General features: G+C 39.6%; 1 protein-coding gene across 6 annotated transcripts; it reads left to right on the plus strand.

The window, feature by feature from the left end:
* The first annotated feature begins 759 nt into the window (after window positions 1-759).
* Window positions 760-24,401, plus strand: MFSD1 (major facilitator superfamily domain containing 1). 6 transcript variants are annotated; one of them, XM_067737871.1, is made up of 16 exons: window positions 762-1,038; window positions 3,192-3,244; window positions 4,183-4,295; window positions 6,080-6,122; window positions 6,438-6,505; window positions 7,973-8,081; window positions 12,870-12,972; window positions 15,139-15,237; window positions 15,757-15,868; window positions 16,786-16,842; window positions 17,199-17,355; window positions 18,643-18,740; window positions 19,353-19,465; window positions 21,145-21,192; window positions 22,458-22,515; window positions 23,674-24,401. In XM_067737871.1, exons 1-16 carry the CDS (start codon window positions 771-773, stop codon window positions 23,675-23,677), a joined length of 1,503 nt encoding a protein of 500 aa, XP_067593972.1. In that variant the 5' UTR covers window positions 762-770; the 3' UTR covers window positions 23,678-24,401. The 6 variants fall into 6 exon arrangements, with proteins under 6 accessions (XP_067593974.1, XP_067593975.1, XP_067593973.1 ...); XM_067737873.1 differs by lacking the exon at window positions 19,353-19,465 and having other exon boundaries at window positions 760-1,038; XM_067737872.1 differs by lacking the exon at window positions 23,674-24,401 and having other exon boundaries at window positions 761-1,038; window positions 22,458-22,519.
* The last annotated feature ends 366 nt before the right edge of the window (window positions 24,402-24,767 follow it).

Below are 24,767 nucleotides of genomic sequence, written 5' to 3' on the forward strand. Positions count from 1 at the left end.
CTCTTCCTATATTCTGATCTACACTGGGGAGCCCACACTAGAAATCTGGGAGATGTTCTCAAATCCTGCCTTTCTCTCAGACCTCATAAGCTATTACTCACAACGTCATCCATTTCACCTGCGAAATACTTAATCTGTTTCCACTCCTCACCCACCCCCCGCCGCCAAGTTACCCCCAAAGCTAGTTAAACTGTACACTTACTCTCCCTTTCCCGAACGCCTTTCCCAGGCATTCCTATGGAATTCAGTGCTCATTTCAGCCGCTGTTCTCACTACATTCATCCATTAACCAAACTGGTCTTTAAAGTATCAGTTTCTGTCGATCTCTCCAACTAAACCGTGAACTCCTTGAGGTCCAAGAGCTTGTCACACTCCATTTTGTATTCCCAGTACCTGGCACGTAACTTGATACATCATAAGGTGCTCAATCAACTGTGTGTTATTAAGAAAAGCCAAACAGGCTGCGGAGAGCAGCGCTGCGAGAAGGGCGGCGGGCGTTTTCGCTTCCTTCGCGGTGGGATCACGCCTGGCGTCGGGCCGGAGGGGAGGCCCGCACTTTCTCCGAAGGAGCGGCGCGGGGACGGCAACGAGAGCAGGGCAAGAAACGAGAGGACAGCGCGGTCGACGGTGGAAGGCCGGGGTTCCGCGCCTAGACCGCTGCTGAAGAAAACGAACGTCGCCGCCTCCCCTTTTTCCCTGCCGGCCCTGCCCACCACGTGCTCACGCCCACTCACGTGAGCGTAACCCTGCTTGACCTACCGCGGCGTCACATGACTAACTGCGGTCACGTGAGCACTGTTTTCGCCGGGCTCTGGCAGCGGCTTCCTCCCGGAGTTGCAGTCGCTGTCGTCTCTCGGTCTCCCGTTAGCCCGATGGAGGAGGAGGAAGTGAGGGCGCTGCTGCCCGGCGGCCCCGACGAGGCCGGCAGAGGCGCCCCCGTTACACCCCCTGCCCCCGGGGCGCTGCCGGCCCTCTGCGACCCCAGTCGCCTGGCGCACCGGCTTTTGGTGCTGTTGCCGATGTGCTTCCTTGGTTTCGGTGAGCCGGCTGGCCTGGTGGGGTGGGGTTGATAATAAGGAATTCCCGACTTTCTCTCGGAGCTGCACTGAGCTCCTAGGTGCCACGTGGCCTCAGGGAAGCTTTTTGCTTCAGCTCCTGGGCTTCCCTTCTTTAACTTTCGCGACCCCACCCAAGCCTGTGGACATTGCTAGCTATTCAGCGTCCCGAAGGTGGGGGTCAGGGGACTGAGCTGGGCGAGTTTCGTCCCACTCCTTTGCTTCCAAGAAGTCCCAAAGGCTAGCAGCTTGGGCCCTGGGGCCACAGATACGAAGAAATTCCTAGATCGTCAGGGTTCCTCTCATGACACTATTTTTAATCCTTTTTTTAAAAAAAATGTATTGGAGTGTAGTTGCTTTACAATGTTGTATTCGTTTCTGCCGTACTGAGAAGTGAATCAGTTATACGTATGCATATATCCACTCTTTTTAAGATTTCCTACCCGTTTAGGTCGCGACAGATCACTGAGTAGAGTTCCCTGTGCTATACTGTAGGTTCTCATTAGTTATCTCTTTTATTTATAGTAGTGTATATGTGTCCATCCCAATCTCCCAGTTTGTCCCACTCCCCGCTTCCCCCCTTGGTAACCCTCTCATGACACTGTTCAGAAGGAATTCAGAAAGATTTAACTGGCCCCCTCCCCCCAAAGAAACCCCACACATACTTTAAAATTTTCGATTGAATAATTCGTTGGCAGTTATTTATATGTTTCTCACCCTCTTTGGTAAAACGTATGAGTATATCTTGATAGCTTCAGTGAGTAGATGTGTACTTGTACTCCCGCTCTGCCAATGTGAAGCAGTCATAACTGGATTGGACTTGTGGTGTTTGGTTTCAGTCATGAAATTTGGTGACTCTGAAAGCAGTTTCTGGAGATAATTTTTAAAATATCTCTCTATTATATTTCAGCAACTAATTTATTCAGCAACATTCTAATGTCAATATCAGTTTGGTAGGAAAGTAGTAATGTGTTTTTCATGGGCTGGCTGGAATTGGTGGAATCAACAGATTTAGGAACATGATGGTGGATTGCTTTATGCTACTGCTGGAATATATAAGTAGGCATGCAGGATGCTTTGGGCTTTAGTTTCTTTGCATCTCTTTTTGTTCCCCCTCTTCTCACTTTGTGGAAAGATGGTACCCATTCATTGGCTTTAAAGCCTGAGATTGGTATCCCTGACAGAGATTAAAGCAGGAATCATAAATTGCTGAGTTGAGGAACAAAAAACAAGAACAACACGAAACACTTAAAATACCACGTACTTAAGCAATTTATTTTTAGTAAATTATGGTTACCTGGATGGGTTTCAGAAGCCAGAGTCATACCTTACTAATGACAGTTTTCTTTCTTTTGAACTGGTGCCTTCTAATGTATACTTCTAGACGGAGTTGGTGAAGAAATGGAGGCAGCATTATCCTGTGCCTATAAAAAAATCTGTCGATTTTATTACTGTAAAAATAACTCTGAGTGCGTGAATGTCCAACCTCTCTCCACTTCTCTTTCTTACCCTTCAAAAGACGTTATTATTATGTTTTAATTTAACCCTTTAGAATTCTTGTTTTATTTTTCTTCATTCCTGGCACTGTATTTGCTAAATTATTTGATCTTGGGTATGCTGTTTGTAGAATTAAGAGTTCTTGTTTTAAAAACAGGTTTAATCAGAATAGTTAAACTCCATTCCTCTGCTCTCAAGATAAGTGGTGGCTTTAGGTAACGTTACTAGGAAACTGCTGAGGATGTTTTTGAAATTTTTAGTGTATGTGTGTTTTGGTAGCTTTAAGGAAAATACAACTGTTTCATGAAGGCGCTAATAAAACAATAGACATACAAAACATGATGAAAGTAAGGTGGAAGAACAATTAGTTGTTGATTAACTTCTTAATCCAGGTTCCCAGTATTTGCTGTGTATGCAGGCTCATAATTTGTAAATAACTTGGCATGTTTTCTGTGGATTATTTGGCTGCAATTTAGAGAATATTGGTGGACAAGGAAGTGGTCTACAAAAGGTTCCAGTGTCAGTCTTCGAACCCCTAGTATAGACATTTAAAATCAGCATTTGAGTAGTAATTGCAGCTTGAAACTTTTATATGGAAAGTATTACTACTTAGAAGAAAATTGCTTTTTCTTTTTCTAGGCAGCTATTTTTGCTATGATAATCCTGCTGCCCTTCAGACTCAGGTTAAACGGGTAAGTTGACTTTTCACCTTTGTTTCTTTTGTTGGCTCTGGAACAGGTATACTGTTGAGGCATCATCAGCTCTCAGGTTGCCCGGTCTGAAACATTGTCTAATGAATCCATTTTAATATCCATTGTCACCAAATTTGTGTGGGCAAGGAGTATTCTTGAGTTGGAATGAATGGCCACAAAAAATTCATTCATAGCACTTGTGACTTGATATCGTTTCACATCTTAGATAAGTAATTGCTATTTCTACAGTATTGCCAAAAAGTATTTTGGCAGTTTTTTGTTTGCATTTCTCTCATTGTGTAATCATTGGAATGACAAATGATTTGGTAGGATGGCATTTTGCTTTCTTAAATATGTTTTTGTTGTTATTTCATTTTTAAAATGCGGCTACTGATTCCAGAGGATTGTCCATGTCAGTATTTTTAGTCTGGCTTTATAAAAATATATTTGACATTTACAGTTTCTTGTGTATTTAGATTTTTTTTTCCTTTGTAAGTTTTTTCACCTTTGGATAGGAAGAAATACATAGATTGGCCCTTCACATTCTAGAATGAGAGGGAAGGAAGATAGGAATTAGTGGAGGGGAGGGAAGGGATAAGCTAAGATGGCCCTTTTTCCTGTGGGTATAGAACCCCACAGCAGGTTGTACATGGTGAATAAAATGTAGAAGATACAGGCAGATGCAGACAGAAGTGGTCCCAGTAGTGAAAGAGCTGATTGATCCTGAACTCCATGAAGCCTCTGAAATGACTGCACACTCAGGAAGTTCCTCGGTGTGACCATTTTTCTGGGGTAGCGGCCATAGATGTCATGAGAGTCTCAAAGCACTTAGCAACTGCAAATGATTAAGAAACGCCTGCCCTTCCAGAAAGAATGTTTTGATTTGTTAGTTGCTAAACTTAACTGGAAAAAAATAGTTTTGTTTTCTTTCCGTATAGGATATGCAGGTGAATACCACGAAATTCATGCTGCTGTATGCCTGGTATTCTTGGCCCAATGTAGTTTTGTGTTTCTTTGGTGGCTTTTTGGTAGACCGCGTATTTGGAATACGGTAAGCTTGGGAAAAATCTCACTTATGGGTAAATATGATTATTAAGAAAACACAGAACTAGATTAAGTATTTCTGGAAAGAACTGAATAAACTTGTGTATTGACTGTGATAATCTGCATTAGTTTTTGTGTGTGTGTGATTTTTATATCTCCAGAATTTAAAAAAAAAATAAATTTATTTATTTTTGGCTGCGTTGGGTCTTTGTTGCTGCGTGGGCTTTCTAGTTGTGGCCAGCGGGGGCTACTCTTCGTTGTGGTGTGTGGGCTTCTCATTGCGGTGGCTTCTCTTGTTGCTGAGCATGGGCTCTAGGCACGTGGGCTTCAGTAGTTGTGGCGCACGGGCTTAGTTGCTCCGCGGCATGTGGGATCTTCCCCGACCATGGATCAAACCCACGTTCCCTGCATTTGCAGGTGGATTCTTAACGACTGCACCACCAGGGAAGCCCCTGGAATTGGCTTTTGAAACTTGGTTGGTATTTCAGTTAAGGTAAATGCTGCTCAGGGAATATGGTAGCTCAGTTATCTAAAGGTAAATTATGCCCTCACTTGGAATCAGCAAACCAGAGTCTGAATCCTTTTGCTGCCACTTACTCAACTTCCTAGCTCTTTTGAGCTGTTCCTAGCTTCCTGATCTTCAGTTTCCTCATTGATAAAATATGGATAGTACTTCCTGTCTTGCAAGGTGGTTATAAGGATTGAGAGAGATGGAAGGACAGTATTTGGCACGTAGTTAGTGTTTACCTCTCCCAGCCCTAATGAGATTTTCTCTTTTGGCTTTCTTTAGGCATCAAACTTTTTGTGGCCACTCCTCTTAGCTGAGGAAGGCATACATTATAAGATCTGTCAGTTTTCATCCTAATGATTGGTTGTGTGTGCGCTGTTAGTGGAGACTTTAGCAGGGAGGTAGTCTGGGAATATTTTCGGAAGGCAGAGGGCAAAATGACGAGGGGTTTTCCAACCATGTTTGGTGGAAAAGAATTGAAGAAACTATAAGTGTTTAAATTTGGGGACTAACTTTTAAACATTTTGAAGAGTGTATGAAGGAGGACTTAAATTTAATTTGCTTGGTCTAAAGGGGTAGAATAAGTTTGCAATTCAGGGAGCCAGATTCCACTTAGTATGATGGAAACTTTGCTTGATCAGGGTGACAGGTGGGGCTGTGAGGTGCCTTGGGACCACAGTGAGTTTTCCAGTGCTAGAGAACATTCAGGAGACTCTGGTATGACCGTTTCACAAGGATCTTTGGAGGGATTTGAGTTTCAGAAGAATGGTTTACTCATATGATCTTTAAGAACTCTCCTGGTACTGGTATTTTATTACTCTGGGGAAACATTAATGAGCTATTCAGAGTGTGGGATACTAGAGTAGGCAGATTTATAAGTGTATTAGCATGGTGGCTATTTTTCCTTTTAAAGATAGTTTTTAGTTATCAAGAATTATAACCACTTAAAATTACTTAATCTAGGATTCCTTGGAGTCAATCCTAAACTCAATAAAAATTTTATAAAGAATATCCATTTTTAAATGGGAACCCTGGGAACTTCTTGAAGATTATTTAATAAGTTGTGTTCAAGATATGATAATGGCTTAAACAAGCATATGCCATCACTAAAGCCTCTGGAATCTCCTTGGAAGTCAAGACTTCTGTAGGTCACCATGCAGCCTAGGAAGGCTGCTGACTTCAGAGGCCGACCCCTTTCTCTGGAGGGAATGCAGAGGGGTCAGAGAAACCCAAGAAGGACTCGGTGATATACTCTTCCTTCATTCTCTCTCTTTCTCTAACAGATGGGGCACCATTATTTTTAGTTGCTTTGTTTGCGTTGGACAGGTAAGAAAAGACAAAACGTTCATTGATTCATTGTGACAGTGACTCTTGAATTCTTGTCTCATTCCACCAGCAAAGATGTGTTTAGTGAATGCCTGACTTAATTAAGCAGGGCTCACAAATGCCCGTGTAACGTAATGCATAGTAATGCATTTTAAGCCTTGAGACAGATGAACCTTGATACTTAAATTTCACAGATTTACTAAGAAGGAATATTAAAATCATTGTAGAGGTTGTGTTTCATCATAAGTCACTTATTTCTCTTAGATTCCTTGAATTTACTTTTTCTTTGATCTTACGTTATATTCTACATTACAGGTTGTTTTTGCTCTGGGTGGAATATTTAATGCTTTTTGGCTGATGGAATTTGGAAGGTTTGTGTTTGGGTAAGTTATGCATGATTTCACTTATCCCAACATATTACTGTTTTAGTGTTCATCTGTCAATTTATTAAAGATTTACAAAAAGATATATTATTATATCTTCTGGAGAATTACTTCAAATCCTTGAAATCTAGCTATATTTGTAAGATTGTTCAATGGTTGTCTTAATTTTCCCTTAAAGTAAGCAACAATTTTGAGGGGTCATAGTTAACTCTGTGTAGGGTTTGAATATTAAATAGTTCTCCAGAAATGATATTTTTCTCAAGTGTTTTGCTTTTCTATAGTATTGAAGACTGTGATTTAAACCTCATTTAGAAAAGCATAGACCATCATTTTCTAGGTTGGTGATTAATGGACATTTTGCTCCTTCTTAGCGGGTATGTGTAGGTCCTTTTGAACCGTGTTGAAGAGGCTTGAAGGAGTAAATTACCAGAAGACAAACTGCTCTTAATGAATTTCAGTGTCTGTTCAGTAAACCCATTCTGAGTTCAGCCTTGGGCTTCCTGCCCAGAGGGATGCAGATGACATAACTTACTCATGCTTTTTACAAGTACAAGCGACATGTAGACATAGGTGACATACCCCCAAAAGTGCTCTAAGTGAGAGAGAAGGAAAAAAAAAGTATATAAACATATGAAAGGGATTCAGAGATGGAAGTGTGGTCAGAAATGGCCTCGTGGATGAAGTGGGCCTTGACATCAGTATAGGATTTGGATTAGTAGAAGAGGGGAGATATTTTTGGACGAGGACAGTGATGAGGAGGACTCAGTGCTAGGATGCAGGGGAGAGGAAGCTCCTACATAAAGGTCAATGTGTAGAACTTACAGAAGGAAAATTAAAATCCGGGAAGTAGGAGAATGTCGACTATGGAAGGTACTGGCCTGGAAAGTGTGAATTTTTGTGTTTTCACAAGTACGGACCGCTCTCCCCACATGAGCATTTTATATAGCATAGATGGTGATGTGGTAGCTCAAACTCCTTTTATTGCTGGTCGTGGTTGTCATTGCAGTGTATTAAATTACCCACACTGAGTATAAAACAACCCTTACCTTGTGGGCTTTGTGGGTCAGGAATTTGGACAGGGTACAGTGTGCACAGTGTGTCTGGAGCCTGAGCTGGGATGACTTGAAGGCTGGCACTGCTGGCTGGAGCACCTAAACAGGGCCTCTCTTGGCTTTCACATAGTGTGGCGAACTCAGGGTAGTTGGACTTCTTACAAGGTGGCTCAGGGTTCTAAGTGTGAATGTTTGAATGGAAAGGCAGATCTCACCTTTTATAGCCCAGCCTTGGGATCACACAACCCTGCCTCCACCACATTCTACTGGTTGAAGCAGTCACAGGCCCACTTAGATTCAAGGGACGGGACATAGACCCCACCTCTTGACGGGAGGGGTGTCAAAATTTTACACCTGCTGCTTTGTTAACTGGGGTATTTCTTTGAAAACTGTGACTTTTCTTTCCTTATTCTAGGATTGGTGGGGAGTCCTTAGCAGTTGCCCAGAATACATATGCTGTGAGTTGGTTTAAAGGCAAAGAATTAAACTTGGTGTTTGGACTCCAGCTTAGCATGGCTAGAATTGTAAGTATGACACAGATAATGAAGCCAAATGGGAAGCAAAAGATTGAATGTTGTAGTTATCTCTTAAAGATTACAGGATGAAATGTGTTTGTGTATAAGTTAGGTATTGATTTTTTATATATTTTTCTAGACCATAGTATACCATTTACCTGACCTTTTTTAAAAAAAAAAAATATTTATTTATTTTTGGCTGTGTTGGGTCTTCATTTCTGTGCGAGGGCTTTCTCTAGTTGTGGCAAGCGGGTGCCACTCTTCATTGCAACGCGTGGGCCTCTCACTATCGCGGCCTCCCTTGTTGGGGAGCACAGGCTCCAGATGCGCAGGCTCAGCGTCCATGGCTCACGGGCCCAGTCGCTCCGCGGCATGTGGGATCTTCCCGGACCAGGGCTTGAACCCGAGTCTCCTGCATTGGCAGGCAGATTCTCAACCACTGTGCCACCAGGGAAGCCCCCATTTACCTGACTTTAATTAAGGCATTTCTAACCTTATTTCACTTAGGAAACAGTCTAAAATGGCTAATTGAGCATTTGTTAGTTCAGAGAACCTGAGCATTGGGATGGATCGTATAGATTTTGTTGTCTAATTTCTTTACCCATTTTCGGCGTTCCTGCAATGAAAGTCTTTACATATGGTCATCCGGGTTCTGCTCGCACATTTCTAGTGATTAGAAGCTCGCCGTGTGATGGGACAGCTCATCTACTACAATTAACTCTGTGAAGCTCAATCTCCCATAGAGATGAGATCTGCCTGTACAAGTAGCTTTTAGTGATTGTTCCGACCTTTGCCCTCTAGTGAGTGTTTATTTTCTCTGCTGTGCAGCAGCACTTTGCTTATGAAGACAACTCTGAAGGTCTTGGTCAGACATGCTCATTTCCTGTGCTTGTCTAAGCCATGTGGCATGGGTTTCAGCTCCCTGACCGTGGCGCTCCCGCCTCTCTGGACTTCATCACAGGTGGCCAGTACTCCTCAGCAGCATTTGGAACCTGGAAGTGATCGTGGTGTTTCATGATAGGGGATCTGGTAGAGGGTACCCAGGGGAACAACATTATGCTATTATAAATGCAACCTGGAAGGGGTTTTGGCCATCCCAAACCCTGTTAGGTTTTTTCCTTCATGAGCTCCTGTGAATAGAGGTTTTTAAAAAGATCCTTGCCATTAAAAATCAAGGTTTTAAAGACTGTAAGTGGCATGAAAATGCTTGGAACATAGTCTTGAGGGAAGAAATCCAATACAAAAAAACCCAGTACAAATGAAATATTTTTAATGTAATATTTCATCTTATGAAATATATAACACGTACATATGTCATACATATGTAACATTTCTATATTTTTGTACATGTAGGCTCTTTCTAATTTTCCAGTATTATAAATAGAACTGTTGTGCAACACTCCAGAACTTGTCTGCATCTCTGATTATTTCCTGAGGCTAGCTTGCTAGGAATGGAATTATCACTGAGTCAGAGGGTTTGTTAGGGTTTTTTAAGACTGTTGAGACATATTTCCACTTTTTCCTCTCAGAGATGTTTACATCTCCATCTGTGAGATATGAGAGGATCCTTTTTATTGCAGCTTTGATAGTACTTTAAAAAAGTCATTTTGGGCTTCCCTGGTGGCTCAGTGGTTGAGAGTCCGCCTGCCGATGCAGGGGACACGGGTTCGTGCCCCAGTCCGGGAGGATCCCACATGCCGCGGAGTGGCTGGGCCCGTGAGCCATGGCTGCTGAGCCTGCGTGTCCGGAGCCTGTGCTCCGCAGCGGGAGAGGCCACAACAGTGAGAGGCCCGCATACCGCAAAAAAAAAAAAGTCATTTTATCAATTTTATAGGAAACACCTAAACATTATTTTAATTTGTAATTCTTTGATAACTAGTGTGGTTTTCCACATTTTCTAAATTTTAACCACAAGGACATTCCTGGTACTTCCTTATGTATCTTGTGCAAGTCAAGACATGTCTGTGGCACCTGGTGGATCTCATCGTCTAATAACTTCTAAAAGAAGGAAATAGGAGCAGTTGAGCAAGACTCATTCTCAGTGACGCCATTGTGGTTACTAATGATCTTCACGTTCTTTTCTGTGTGGTCACAAACTAGTTATAATCCATTCACCTGCGTCCCCAGGAGCCCTAAGTTTCTAGAACGGAATCTCAGGGGCTTCTAGGATGCGGGGTGGAGGTTATGGGAATGGTGGGGGGGCCTGAGGAGGAGGTGGCAGGAGCCAGATCTCAGGCAGCCACCTCTCCGTCAGCCAGGGTGGCTCGACTCTGATCTGGTTGGTGTATTGAGGGTCCTTGTGAGATGCACGCAGGAGACCAAAGGACTCCATTACAGAGTTGCTGGGGTAGATGGAGGTTCAGTCTTTTTTGTGGCTTCTCTTGGCCCTGCACATACTCAGAATGATCATAGAGGTTTTGGCTTTACCTCGCCGTGAGTTTTTTGTCGGCTGAACTGTGAGTTTGTCTGATTTTAGACCCTTGGACTCTTATCATTCAGGCAGTGGACTTTTCACTTTTCTTATTATTCCTGTCTTAGCTGGAGGTTGGAAGTCCAGCACTCTTTTGATTTTCCTCTGTAATTTGTTACTTTTAAAAACTCCTTATTTCAACAAATATTTATTGAGTACTTGCTAAGCCAGGTCATGTTAGGCATTTTAGAATTAAAGGGTTATTGAGACAATACGTCTTTGAGGGGCTTGTATTTTTGCTGATGCTGAGGAACGTTTCCAGCAGGTCTACATTTATACCTTATTCAGAGGAGCATCTGAATAATGCCACTGGCTAACATTTTGTGAGAAATAGCCACGTGCGATTTGCTGCTGTATTTGCTGTGGGAACATGGTTGAGGACATGTTTATTTCTCAGTCTCCTTATCAGTAGCATTTAGCACAGTTGGCACTCCCCTTTCCTTGATTTCTTCTCTTGGCTTCTAGGACTCCACAGTCTCATAGTTTTCCTCTTGCCCTTCTGTCTGCTCCTTCTACCTCTTTTGCTCGTTCCACCTCAGTCTTCTCAACCTGTAAATGTGGGTTTGGTCATTGGACACCCTCTCATTTCTTTTGACGCTTACTACCTTGGTAATCTTATCTAGTTTTGAAGTTTTAAATAGCGTGTCTTTGCTCCTGAAGTTATATCGTCCAGGCCTTTCCGCTGAATTCCACACCCGTATTTGCAGCTTCCTCCTTTGACATTTCCACTTGGATGTCTAGTAGGCATATCAAACTCAACACAGCCAAAGCCCAGCTCTTAATGTTTCACCTCCTGTCCTCCAAACCAGCTCATGCTGAAGTTTTCTCATCTTCAGTTATGAGCAACTCTGTTCTTCCAGGTGCTCAGGCAAAAACTTTGATGTCACCCTGAACCACTCCTTACCCCCATCCCTAACCCCACACTCTCCACGTATTTTCCATTGGCAAATCCTGTTAGCTCTACCACTGGAATATGTCCGTATTCCGACCACTTCCCACTGTGCCCACTGCCAGTCTCCCCAGTCCAAGACCTATCGTTTCTGTTCTGCATTATTGCAGCCGCCCCCAGCCGATGTCCTTGCTTCTGCACCGTCCTCACTGACAGTCTGCTTTGGATATAGCAGCCAAAGTGAGTCTCTTAAAACGTAAGGGATTGTGCCACTTCTCTGCTCAGAACCCCAATGGCTTCCCATCTCACGCAGAGTAAAAGCCAGAAGTTCTTATTACCAATAGCTTGCTTTCCTATCAGTTCCTCTCTGGGGACCTCGTCTCATCCTCTCCCTTCTTCATTGACACTGTTCTAGTCTCTATGCTCCTTGCCTTGAGCACGCCGGGCAGCCTCCCTCTCGGGGCCTGTGCCCTGGCTATTCCTTCTGCCAGGAGTGCTGTGCTGTTCTTCCAGGTAGCCTCCCAGCTTCCTTCAAGTTCTTAACCCAGAGTCACATTCTCAGCAAGGTCTCTACCCCTTTTTATTCTCCTTCTATGCTTTACTTTTATTTATTTATTTTTTGCGGTACGCGGGCCTCTCACTGTTGTGGCCTCTCCCGCCGCGGAGCACAGGCTGCGGACGCGCAGGCTCAGCGGCCATGGCTCACGGGCCCAGCTGCTCCGCGGCATGTGGGATCTTCCCGGACCGGGGCACGAACCCGTGTCCCCTGCATCGGCAGGCGGACTCTCAACCACTGCGCCACCAGGGAAGCCCCTATGCTTTATCTTTTTTCCTTATTTTTTAGAAGCACTCATTGCTGTTTCATATACTGTATATTTTACCTTTTCTACCCCACTAAAATGGGGTTGCTCTCTATGAGAGCTGGAAATTTTTCTGTTCTTTATTTTATTCCCAGTAACTAGAACAGTGACAGGCATGTAATCAGGGTTCAATAACTGCTAAATGAAAGAATAAATGAATGAGGGTAGTACTATTACTGTCTTCTAAAGGATGATCAGAGGATGAATTTTTTTTTTCACATGTCAGGATCAGGAAAAGCTGTGCTTTTTATGAGCCAAAGTTTATTTTTGTCTTGGGTACCCTGTGAATTTTATAACTTGTGTTTCATTTTTGTTTAGGCTACTAGGAAGATCTAGATGTACTGTGCTGTTTTGAATGCTAGCATTTTCTATAAATTGGCATTTTTGTGTGGTAATCTTATCTGCGGCTTTATCCTAGGTTGTTAGCTCTTTCCTTGTAGTGTTTTTTTAAAAAATTATCTGTTGTTTAATCTGAACCCTATTAAACCTATTTCTCTAAGCTAACTGACATCCTTTTTTTCTGAGCAAGACAGATAGAAATGAAAATTGTTGATTTTTTTTTTTTCCTTTTCTTTCAGGGAAGTACAGTAAACATGAACCTCATGGGATGGCTGTATTCTAAGGTTGAAGCTTCGTTGGGTTCTGCTGGTCACACAACCCTTGGGGTCACACTTATTATCGGTTAGTGGATCCTGAAGTCCCACCTTTTATCTGTCCTGAAAGCTTGTCATAGGAAATGGTGTGACAGGGAGGAAAGAACACAGGAATTGGGCTTAGACCACTTGGTTATAGTTTTGCCTGTACAGTTCACTAGTTCTTGGACCTAATTAGACACAGTGAACATATTGGCAATCATTCACCCCATTTGTATTTTTATTTCCACTTTCTTAAAATAATGATCTTGTACCACCACGTGTGTTCAGGGTTTTTTTTTTCCCTAAATAAGGATAGATTTTTAAAAATATTTATTTATTTTATTCTTGGCTGCATCGGGTCTTAGTTGTGGTGCGTGGGCTTCTCTCTAGTTGTGGTGGGCTCCAGAGTGTGCAAGCTCAGTAGTTGTGGCACATGGGCTCTAGTCATGGCACGTGGGTTCCAGAGCGCTTGGGCTCTGTAGTTGTGGCACATGGGCTCCAGAGTGTGTGGGCTCTTTAGTTGTGACGCACGGGCTCGGTAGTTGCTGCGCACGGGCTTAGTTGCCCTGCCAGGGATTGAACCTGAGTCCCTTGCATTGGAAAGTGGATTCTTAACCACTGGACCACCAGGGAAGTCCCTGTGCTTCGGTTTTGTTGTGATGAGCAAATGAGAGTGTATGTGAGAACCCTGAAAACAGTCAGGGAGTTTGTACCTCTAAGGTGTTCATTAATAGGCTGTGGCAGAAGGGAGAATTGTTTCCTTTTGATCAAATTCATTTCATGCGCTTATGGAGCTTAGATTTTATAGAAGTCAGAGGTGATAGGATGTGATGGGAAATCCACCAAGTTGGGAGTCGGGAGTCTAGGTTCTGGTCCTGGCTCATTTTGGACAGGATGTTAACCTCTGTGTCTCTTCTCTGTAAAACTGTTTTCTTCTCTGTAAAACTGTGGGTGTTGGACTAAAACTGTATAGGCTCCTTCTGACCCTAAGTTCTCTTGGCTAAAGCTGGGTTCTGCTGGTTGCTGGGTGGGTCACTGAGAAGCGCATGATGCTCTCTGGGTTTACCACCTGTGCTTCTTCTCTGAGCAGTGAATTTGTCTAACTGAGCCCCACAGGATGTGGAGAGCTGCTTGCAGAGCCCTAGGGAGACCTGTGGGTGCTGGGTTGAAGGTTCTGTGCCATCTTTTATTCCTTGTATTCCCTGGTACAGGCTCCTAAAGGGAGGACAGTGAGAGGTAATCCTAGATGGGCAACTTGTGTCTAGAGACCCCTTCTTTCTCCCCCTCCCTATTAAATCCTTTGCCACTTATAACCTCTTTCTTACTTTCAGATTCTCTTCAGTATTCCTTCCAGTTCTCTCCACAGTGGAGAATTTGAGAATTTTAGAGAATTTCAGAGCCAGAAAAGATCTGTGCCATCAGATCAAAGCCTCTGATTTTACACTTGGGAAAATTGAAGCCCAGAGACGTTAAATTCCTTGCCCAAGATCAATCAGCTTGTTACTGCCAGACGTAGAACCCACGTCTACCGACTCTTTGCCGTTTTTCATTATTATGTCAGCCAATTAAAGATGTCATTTACTTTACTAAGCTGCTTTTTATTAAAAATTTTGAGAAGTGTACACTTGATTCACTGTTTATCCTGATTCACTGTAATGATACGACGTCAGCATTAGTGAGTAATGCTGGATACCTGAAGGAGAGTGAGCGGGCTGTGCTGTGGGAGGATTGGGGCCCTTGGGGCTGCCACAGGGTAGGAGCAAGAGTCAGACTTGGGAAGGAATCAGAGGGAACATGAGGTGATCACAGAATCAGACTTTGCTTTTGCGGTTTGTTTCCCCTGGCATCCATCAATAATTGGTGCTTAGACTGAATTAAGAAATTAGGACTAATTTGCTAGCTGGTCATCAGCTTTCTTCAGTCTATATTCTGATTATAAGACTAGACTAGTTTGTTCTGGTCTTTCCCCTCTAATCTCCAACCTTCTACCGGGAAATAATATACAATAGTAATAGCGACTGCTGTTCATTGAGTGCTTCCCAATGCACTTCCTTTCCTTCTGTCCTGATTTAGTAATTGTAGGCTTTTCATATATGTGTCTAGATGCCATCCCTTTAAGTTGCTAAGTATTTTGCTGTTAATGTAATGTGCTACCTTTTAGGAACCTTCATTTTGGTTCTCTTTTAAAAATCTCTCTTTTTTTTTATTATAGGGGGTATAACATGTATTCTTTCACTAGTCTGTGCCTTGGCCCTTGCGTACTTGGATCAGAGAGCAGAACGAATCCTTCATAAAGAACAAGGAAAAACAGGTTAGTCTAAATGCAAGAAAAAGTTAGGCTTTTAGGAATTATGGCCTTTTTGAGATAATTTACAATGAGGTAAATTCCTAATGTAGTGTTGTAAACCCAGTGAGGCTTAGTACTTGTTTATTAAATCTTTTTTTTTCCACTTTAAAAATTTTTTAATTTTATATGGGCATATAGTTTATTTAAATCTTTTATTTCCTAATCTATTTCCATTTGTCTAAATTTTTGGATACTTTTTTTTTCCCCCTTAAGCGGTTTTGGCAGAATTTACATTCTTGATTGTACTTTGTATATTTGCAAAGTGATGAGTGTTTCTGGAAGAAAGAAAGAAGGTAGATGCTAATCTTAGGTTTTGCATTTTCTGTTGTCTTTTTAGTTTATCCTAGAAACTATGTTCTAGTAATTTACTGAGACAAGTATTTTTTAACTGAATTGCAAAGGTTAATCACATGATAAAAGAAAAATAATCTTGACTTAGAAATGCAAAATGACACTGACAGCATCTTCCCTTTCTTCTGTAAGGTGAAGTTATCAAGTTAACTGACGTGAAGGACTTCTCCTTCCCCCTGTGGCTCATATTCATCATCTGCGTCGGCTATTATGTTGCTGTGTTCCCTTTCATTGGACTTGGGAAGTGAGTCTTCTCTAGCATTCCGTTTTTGTTGGCTAAATTATAATGAGAATTCAGTCACATAAATGTAATTTTTTTAAGGTATAAATTTTGCTTCTCTGTTACGGTTGATATTTTCACAGGAATTGTTTTACATCCTGGGACACAACTGATTTTCTTAGCTTAAGGTTTAGTGTTGCTTTAATACTTGTATTAGGTTTTTGAAGAAATACCTGAAACAGTTTTTGATACATAATATTGATCTACTTTAATGCTTGATTTTGGATTTGTATTCTTTTTTCATTTCCTCTTTATTTCTTTGTTAGGAAGCCTCTTATTGAGAATGGAGGCAGTGCGTTAGCTCGTAGTGACAGGGCATATCTCCATTTGTTAGGACTGCGTTTCTGCAGACTCAAATTCAGGGTTTAAATCAAATTCTTCTTTGCTTTATCTTCTACCTTCTCTCCGTTTTCACGGGCAGCTACTTAAACAGTGTGTGAGTGTGAGTGTGTTTGTTGAGATGCATCTCTGTAATTATAACCTTTAAATTCAGGCTGTCATTTTACAGTTTGAGACAAGAACCTTATGCATTATTTAGCAAAGAACCCGTCCAGTATTGCTTTTAAGGAAAAGAAGCCATATTAATTCCTTGTAGTAATACATTTGGGTTTCTGAAAATTTGTGTGTATTGTTTGCTGTACACGTAAAAGAGGAAAGAATAGGTATCGATATATTTTATTTAGTTGGTGAAGTACTTACGTAAATACTAAATCTTTAGCCAGTTGCTTGAAGATGGATACCAAATAAGGTGGGAAAACAGTATAAAGAAGGGAAAGTTGCCTAAACTTATTTTTATTCAGTTTTATTTTGCCTTTATTTTTAAAAAACAGAATAGTTCTTTCTAAAGTCTCTGTTTTTTGTCCTCTCTGTTTTTATCTTAGAGTTTTCTTTACAGAGAAATTTGGATTTTCCTCCCAGGCAGCGAGTGCTATTAACAGGTATTCCATTAATTCTGTAAGTGCTTACTGTGTGCTTATTGTGGGTCTTTAATTATAACCCGATGTTATAAGAGACAGAAAAGATGTATGTGAACTAACATCTACAGTGTGAAACAAAGTCTGTCTTGGGTCTTGATCCTGAATGGCCATCTTTGCATTAAGGGAAAACCAAAGAAGTCTTGGACCACTGTTTATATCTTTATATTTCTATTTATTGCTGACCATTTTAGAAGGATGTTAAATTAAATGAGCTAGGGTTTGCTTTACCTAATCATTGTAGGATTTAGGACTTTGTGGATTTTTAATTCTTTTTTCCTGTGATATATTATTAAATATCTTTTATATTTTCTGGGCAGTATTGTATATGTAATATCAGCTCCCATGTCCCCAATATTTGGGCTTCTGGTGGATAAAACAGGAAAGAACATCATCTGGGTTCTGTGTGCAGTGGTGACCGCTCTTGCTTCCCACATGATGCTGGCCTTCACTCTGTGGAACCCTTGGATTGCTATGGTAAAGTCGCTGCGAACAGCTGGGGGGCTCAGGGCTTCAGGGAGGACTCTGTACAGCACGTATCAGAAGCCAACCCTCAGCTCTTCTGATAGTAGTGCTTGTGACAGTGGGAAAAACAATGACAATTTCAGTTTCTACAGATTAGCTATTTTTAAAGTATATAAATATTAATCATTAATGCATAAGATGTTTTTGATTTCATTTGGCCTATATAATAGTACCCTCAATGCTGCTATAGAATTTGAAATAAAATAGACTTATAAAAGCCCAATGCTTATTAGTTCCATTTATTTTTCAGTACTTCATTAAAAGAAGTCATTCCATCATAGGTGGCAAAAACATCTGTCAACCCAGTATCCATGATTTTGCGTTCTTTTGTCTTTGACTTTTAGTAGGTCAAAAAGTAATAATGAATTCATCAAGTTTTTGTAATTGTTCTTCAGAATGTCGTTTTTAAGACCATAGGCCAAAGTGCTGGCATTTCTTACCTGTTAATAAAAGAATATCTTGAACATATATATTTGTGCACTTCGTTAGAATTCTCTAGGACAGACTCCTAGAAGTAGAAATGCTAGAGCAGAGGCTTTGCACAGTTAACATTTTGATAGATACTGTGAAACCTCTCCTCTAACAACTTTCTACCCATTTATAGCTTTACCAATAATACATGAATGTGTTTGTTTTTTAGTATCCTTGCCATTGTTAGACGTTGGCATTATTTTAATTGTTCCCAATCTGATAAATGATCTTATTTTAACTTAAATCATAAGGTTTCTTCTTTAATTGAAGAAAAAGTTAGCATTAGGTGATGTTTATCAAGCAGTGCTTGTTGTTGGTCCTCTGCTTGGCTCTCCAGTTGGGTGGTGATGACCCAGAAGTAAGATAATGGACTGTTGGCATGATGTTACCTTGATTGCTTAATTTGTAATTGTTAATGAATACTGGGAAATTAGCTTGCCTGAAACATTGGTAAAGACATTTTGCAAATTAGCTTTATTTTCTTGTTTGGTCTTTGACTGCACCCTGGGCCCAGCCAGTTATGTATTCATATAATATAAAATGGTTAAGACAGTGTTATGTGTATCTTGTCCCTAGAGGGATACTGTTAGAGAGGCCCAAGACCATTTTGTGTTGAATATGAGTTTTTAGCCTAATTATTTAGCAACACAATTTGCATGGATATTCATATATTAGTTATTATGTCACTCTTGCTAATCTGCATCGAAAGAAAATCACCTTTTGGTAAATATAAGACTTCTTTACCCTTTTCCGTATTGATTTCAATAGTGTCTCCTGGGACTCTCCTACTCATTGCTTGCCTGTGCATTGTGGCCAATGGTGGCGTTTGTAGTTCCCGAACATCAACTGGGAACTGCATATGGCTTGTAAGTGTTTGCACTGTGGATCATATAATGTCTCTCTCTGCTGTGTCAATTTAATTATCTTATAAAACTCCAGGTCTCCTGAATCTAGTCGTCTTCAGGCTTTTGGGACAGCTCTGAACCTGGAAATAACCAGAAAATCAGTTAATCTATTTGTATTATTATTGTGGCAAAAAAAATGCTCCGAGCCTCCAGCAAGAGAGCTGGAGATAAGCTACCCCATGAGAGGTCATTGCTGACGTGACCATCCCACCGCCCGTTTATCTGAGGGCCTCTCAGTGAGAAGTTGAGTTCCAATCTCTAGCACAAAAGCTGAACAGGGAAACCACATCTCTGGTTGGTATTCACTTAGCCCTTGGATTCATTCCGCAGGAAGGCGTTGAGTTCAGACTGTACTTGCTAAGGCAAACTCCCTTGCCTTTGAGCCTAAAGTTAAGTAGTGGAAACAGTCATGGGATTAAAGAAACAAATCTAATCAGGTCATTCCTGGTTGAAAACCCTCTTAACACTGATAGTATGTGGTTATAGATACTAATATTTATAGTGAATTGGTACTCTGTGTGTGAAGACTTTAGAATTGAAATGTTTGGTTTTTTTTAATTTCTTAAATTGTAGCATGCAGTCCATTCAGAATCTTGGGTTGGCAGTCATTTCCATCATTGCTGGCATGATATTGGATACTTGGGGATATCTGTTTTTAGAAGTTTTCTTCATTGCCTGTGTTTCTTGTAAGTGCGCCACCTGGCAACATTTAGTTTCTTTTAATATGCAGCAGAATGTTCTCATTTATACTTTCAGGTTTTTGTTGTTATTGTTCTTTTTTCCCCTTTTTTAAACCAAATCCCTAAGATGTATCATTCAGATTTGCCTAATTCTTAGCCTGTGCATCAGTTTCTCAGCTGGTGACTTTTTAGTTTTCTGAAGATTCACAGGATTTTTTCAGGAGATTCCTATTCTTGAAGGCAGGAATGGAATCTGCTCTATATTCTGTTTTAAGTATTTATTTTGTTTTAATGGTAAATGTCATGTTATGTATTTTTAATTATAATAGAAAAAAGAATGTAGTATGGATACATGTTACAATATCAGTGAACATTAAAAACATCCTTAGTGAAAAAAACCATACAGAACAGGCCACCCAGATCCCATACTCATCTTGTCTGTTTCGTAAATATTTATGGTTGTTAGAAAACACTTTCCTCTTTAGAGTGGAACCATTTGAAGGGTCCTGAGTATGTCCCTGGTGTGAATGTGTGGACATTAGTGTGGCTTAGGTGTGAGCGCTCATTGTTTATTCATTAGTCTGTTTTGAATTGGTTTTATTCTTAGTCCTGTAATTTAATTTTTACCTGTAATGATTCATTGGTTAAAAATAGGCAGCATTAGGAAACTGCCGAAAACTACAAAAATAAATCAGTATTTTTCCACTGTGTTCTCCTTACACATCGTGTTCATCTGAAAAAAAATGTTCACATAACATATCAGATGTCTTTCATGCTTCGATAAATTGTGTTTAAAATGGCAAGCCCGAGTAATGATTTTATCTGACTTCATTTTCATTTACAGGAATAAAGACTGTCTATACTTGAGGTGTGGTATTTGCAGATGATTGCTTATGAATAATAGCCTGAATGCATTTTATTATCTCATAATTTTAGAAATTAGCACATCAAATTTTAAAAATATATTCTTAAATAGTGGGCCATATACGAATTCATAGTACTAGGTTGTGAAAGTGTTTTTGTCTATTTTTGATGCTGCAACGTGTGGTTTAATCTCAGTCAGCGGTTCCTTATAAATTTGGTTCTCAAACCAAACACCACTCCATTTAAAAAGGTTTTTGTTGAGGTATTAAAGTAAGTTAAGTGTGCCACACTTGTTAAAGTGAAAAGCCAACTACCTGACTTTCTGAGGCCTTTACTGGTCTGGGTTTCTGGGAGTTTAATGACCACATTTTAATATTTGGTTAATTTGTAAAATGAACATGGTGTTTTCAGACCTAAAACCCCCAAAGGATTACTTCTATTTGGCTCTCTGTAAAAACATAAACAGTCTAGCAGCTGGCAGGGTTTTGGGAAAGTGCTGGGAACTACCAGCATTACAAAGGGAGAGGAAAGAGAAATGATCTGTGGGTGGGTTGGCCCCTTCTCCTGGGGGCAGAGGGGTCTCAGTTTCTCTTTTTCTGTCCCTGCCATCCCTGGGCTCAGGTTTTAAAAATATATTTCTCATGGAGAAAATGGTGTGTAACTTAGTGCTTTTTGGAAAATAATGTGAAGAGTGTTTTCATTTTTAAATGCTAGTTAATAAAGATTTGATTTTCTAAGCTTTACTTTGTAATTATGATTACATAGGAATCATTGGGGAAAAGTACATGTTTTTAAGGACCTTATGTTTTTTTCATTTCCAGTCTCACTTTTATCTGTGCTCTTACTCTACTTGGTGAATCGTGCCCAAGGTAAGTAGAAGTTCAGGTATTTTCTTCTTAAACCACAGTGGATCATCATTGTTTTTAATTTAATTTAATTTAATTTATTTTATTTTTGGCTGCATTGGGTCTTTGCTGCTGCATGCAGGCTTTCTCTAGTTGCGGCGAGCGGGGGCTACTCTTTGTTGTGGTGTGCGGGCTTCTCATTGTGGTGGCTTCTCTTGTTGTGGAGCATGGACTCTAGGTGTGTGGGCTTCAGTAGTTGCAGCACACAGGCTCAGTAGCTGTGGCTCGCGGGCTCTAGAGTGCAGGCTCAGTAGTTGTGGCACACGGGCGTAGTTGCCCCGTGGCATGTGGGATCTTCCTGGACCAAGGCTCAAACCTGTGTCCCCTGCATTGGCAGGCAGATTCTTAACCTCTGCGCCACCAGGGAAGCCCACAGTGGATCATCTTGTGGGGCTCCTGGATTGTCTCCATCCAGGAGGCTTTATTTCATGTAATAACATTCTATTCATAGTGATGAAACACATTTTACTTCATAGCATATAATTATGTATTTTGGACCTTCCCATATATTAAAATCATTGTCATGTTCTTTCTGGCCAGTTCAATTTAAGTTTTGTAATATAAAATTTTAGATGTTCTTCTTATATTAGCAGAAGGTCGTATTTGTATGACTTCTAAAAAAATAACCTAAAGCCCTTCCTATGTTATTGTCTTATATTTTTAAAAAATGAGAAGTAAACATATTTATAGCTGCAGTTTGCATTTTAAGGTTGAAAGTGTTTAATATAGAATGAGAAATTATAGATTTTTTTCATTTGCTAATATCTACTACATTTATTTTTGCTTTTTTTGTTATGTATGAGATTTTGATATTACCTTTATTAATTTTTCTAAACTGGCTTGGCCCTAAGGGTTGTCATGTATTTAGAAGAATGAATACATATGCTGTTTAAATAATTTTAGGTCATTTACTTTAATGCCTCTTAATTTTCACTATTATTGAATATTGATGCAGTGTCCCAAAGAACAAAACCTCGAGCAATACATAAGTCCAAAATTTTTTAAAAAATGCTAACATTAAGGAGTGATTATTTGTATCATATAGTGATTCTTAAGAAACATTTTTTCCCCCTTGGGAAGTTTCCAGGAGATAAACTATTTCTTTCTCACCTTCCATAGCCTCTTCTGTTACTTAAAGGCATTTGTATGTGTGTGTGTACACATGTGCATGTTTGAATTTTACTTTCGATAGTTGTGTTGAAAAGATTCAATGCTTATTTGTATTTTAGGTGGGAACCTAAATTATTCTGCAAGACAAAGGGAAGAAATAAAACTTTCTCATGCAGAGTAAGTATTGAAAGAAAGAAAATTTGTCTTTATTATGAAAATCTTGAAACAGTAGCATTTTATTTCAAGATATTGGGTTTAGACATTTAAGAAATTAGTCTTTTTCTTAAATTTTGAGAGCCAACAATTATCTCTGGAACTATTGTAACATAATTTTTCTTTGTGTTAGAAAAATTTTAAAGGGAGGATATCAAAGGTTAAAATGAAGGGGATAAAGAACAAATTGGGCTTTAACTTGCCTTCTGAGAGGAGAGAGAGAGAGACCTGCAGTATTTGTAATTTATTGGAGGAAAGGTCTTTGTCCTGACTTCCTGTGCTGGGCTCACCCTTCCATTCTTTCTCGTATTTTCTTTTTCTTAACTAGTTGAGATAATCTTTTATTTTCTCCTGGTACTAACATGCCATTATGTGTTCTCTGACTCACTTGGAACAGATTAAAGTATCTAGTGTGGGGTTTAAGTTAAATTAATTTTTTCCATGAGTGCATGCTAAAGCATAGTAGTGATTCTATTTCTTTTGTTATTTCTAGTGTTTTAGACATTGTATTTTTTATGATTTAAAAACTTTATTTGTAAATATATACCACCTGACTGTAAGTTTTATGAATTTTGAGTAGGTTAAAATCTGGTAGAACAAGGCTGTGTTTTCTGGGGCTTGATTCTTGGCCGTCTCAAATTCCCTTTTCACATAGTAATTCTACTATAAACAAATGTTGTTAAAATCATGTTTAAGAAGGATTTTTGAAGTCAGAGTTACTCAACATGCCATGTGTTAAGTAAACAAAAGGTAAAAATGCAAATATAATATCCCAGTTTTATTCAAGAAAAAGTATGTAGGCATGTGTATTTCTTAAATCCATTACTTATATATAATAGAAAAAATGCTGAAAGAAAAATCCCCAATATTAACAATTCCATTTGAATGGTAGGGTTAGAAGAGTTTATTTTTTTCTTGGCGTTTCTATATTTTCCAAATTTTCTAAGTCGATCCTCTATTACTTTTATGATCAAGAGGAATGAAAAGATTATCCAGCAAAATGTGTAACTTAATATTTGGCACTGCATGTTTTATAGTGGTTATGGTTTTCATTTTGTAATAATGGGGTTTCATGGTTTTTTCCCTCCCTTTTTTGATAATGTATTGCATTGTGTTTTGCAGGTGAGAAGTTTAAATGACTGTGTCATGCGAATGGGCTGCACACATCATTGGTTTGAAAACCTCCATTTTTTTTTTTCTTTTAATTTAGAGTTCAGTCGTTAGGAAAAATAATGGTCTGGAGAATTATTATATTTATATTTTGAATATATCTATTTTAAAGTATAGCTGTGAGGACTATTTTAGCCTGTGTCTTTTGTATTGCTGAAGAATTCTGCTTTGGAATAGGCTCATCAATGATGAAGTTTAGAAAATTGCATCTGGTACGTGCAGGTGATTTTGAGTAAGGACAGTAAATAATGGAAATCTTTGGATCTTGTGTTGAGATAATTTTCACAAAGTGTATCTTAGGGATATGGCCTTTAATCTTAAAGCAAAAAAAAAAGTTTTGGGGGATTAGAAAGGATATTTTATATAGAATAAACAATGGCATTTTAATAGGCATTCCCTTTTGTAATAGGGAATATTTGAAAGGTATTTTTATGAAGTCTCATTTCCACAAATAGCAGATTGTGTTCTGCTCTCTTTAGTTACCAGAGGTTGCTGAGCAGTGACCCTTTTGAGCTTCTTTATTTCTCTGTTACTGAGAACCCTGATCCCTTAGGGACATAATTTTGTGGTACAAACTTTCTGTACGGTTTTTCTTATAGTCCAATTAATTACTAAAAAACGTCCTGTAAATTATGATAATTGCATATCTACAAGGATAAATAAAAACACTGCAAAAGGAATACTTGAAGTCTTTTAACTTTTTATTTTAAAAAAATATTAAAACACTGATTTTAACTCTTATTTATGTGGAAAATTATCTCTATAAGAAAATCTAAGTTGGAATAAAGAGAATTTGACTAATGACAGTCATTGAAAGATTATGGGAGTAGTTTTTTTCTCCAGACTAGGATCTTGAGTAACATTTATGTTTTTTGCATTAAATAAAATACAGATATGAAATTTTTCTGACAAACTTAAACACTTTTTAGTTGACTTAGTCTTGTCATATTACGTATTAAAGTCAAGGAATTTATGTGTTTTGCTTTCTGTGGACATGCAGATATTTTAGACAGCAACTATTGTATGTATTTAGCTGATTATAGTGT

The sequence above is a fragment of the Pseudorca crassidens genome, chromosome 5, assembly GCF_039906515.1.
Source record: "Pseudorca crassidens isolate mPseCra1 chromosome 5, mPseCra1.hap1, whole genome shotgun sequence".
NCBI classification, from domain to species: domain Eukaryota; kingdom Metazoa; phylum Chordata; class Mammalia; order Artiodactyla; family Delphinidae; genus Pseudorca; species Pseudorca crassidens.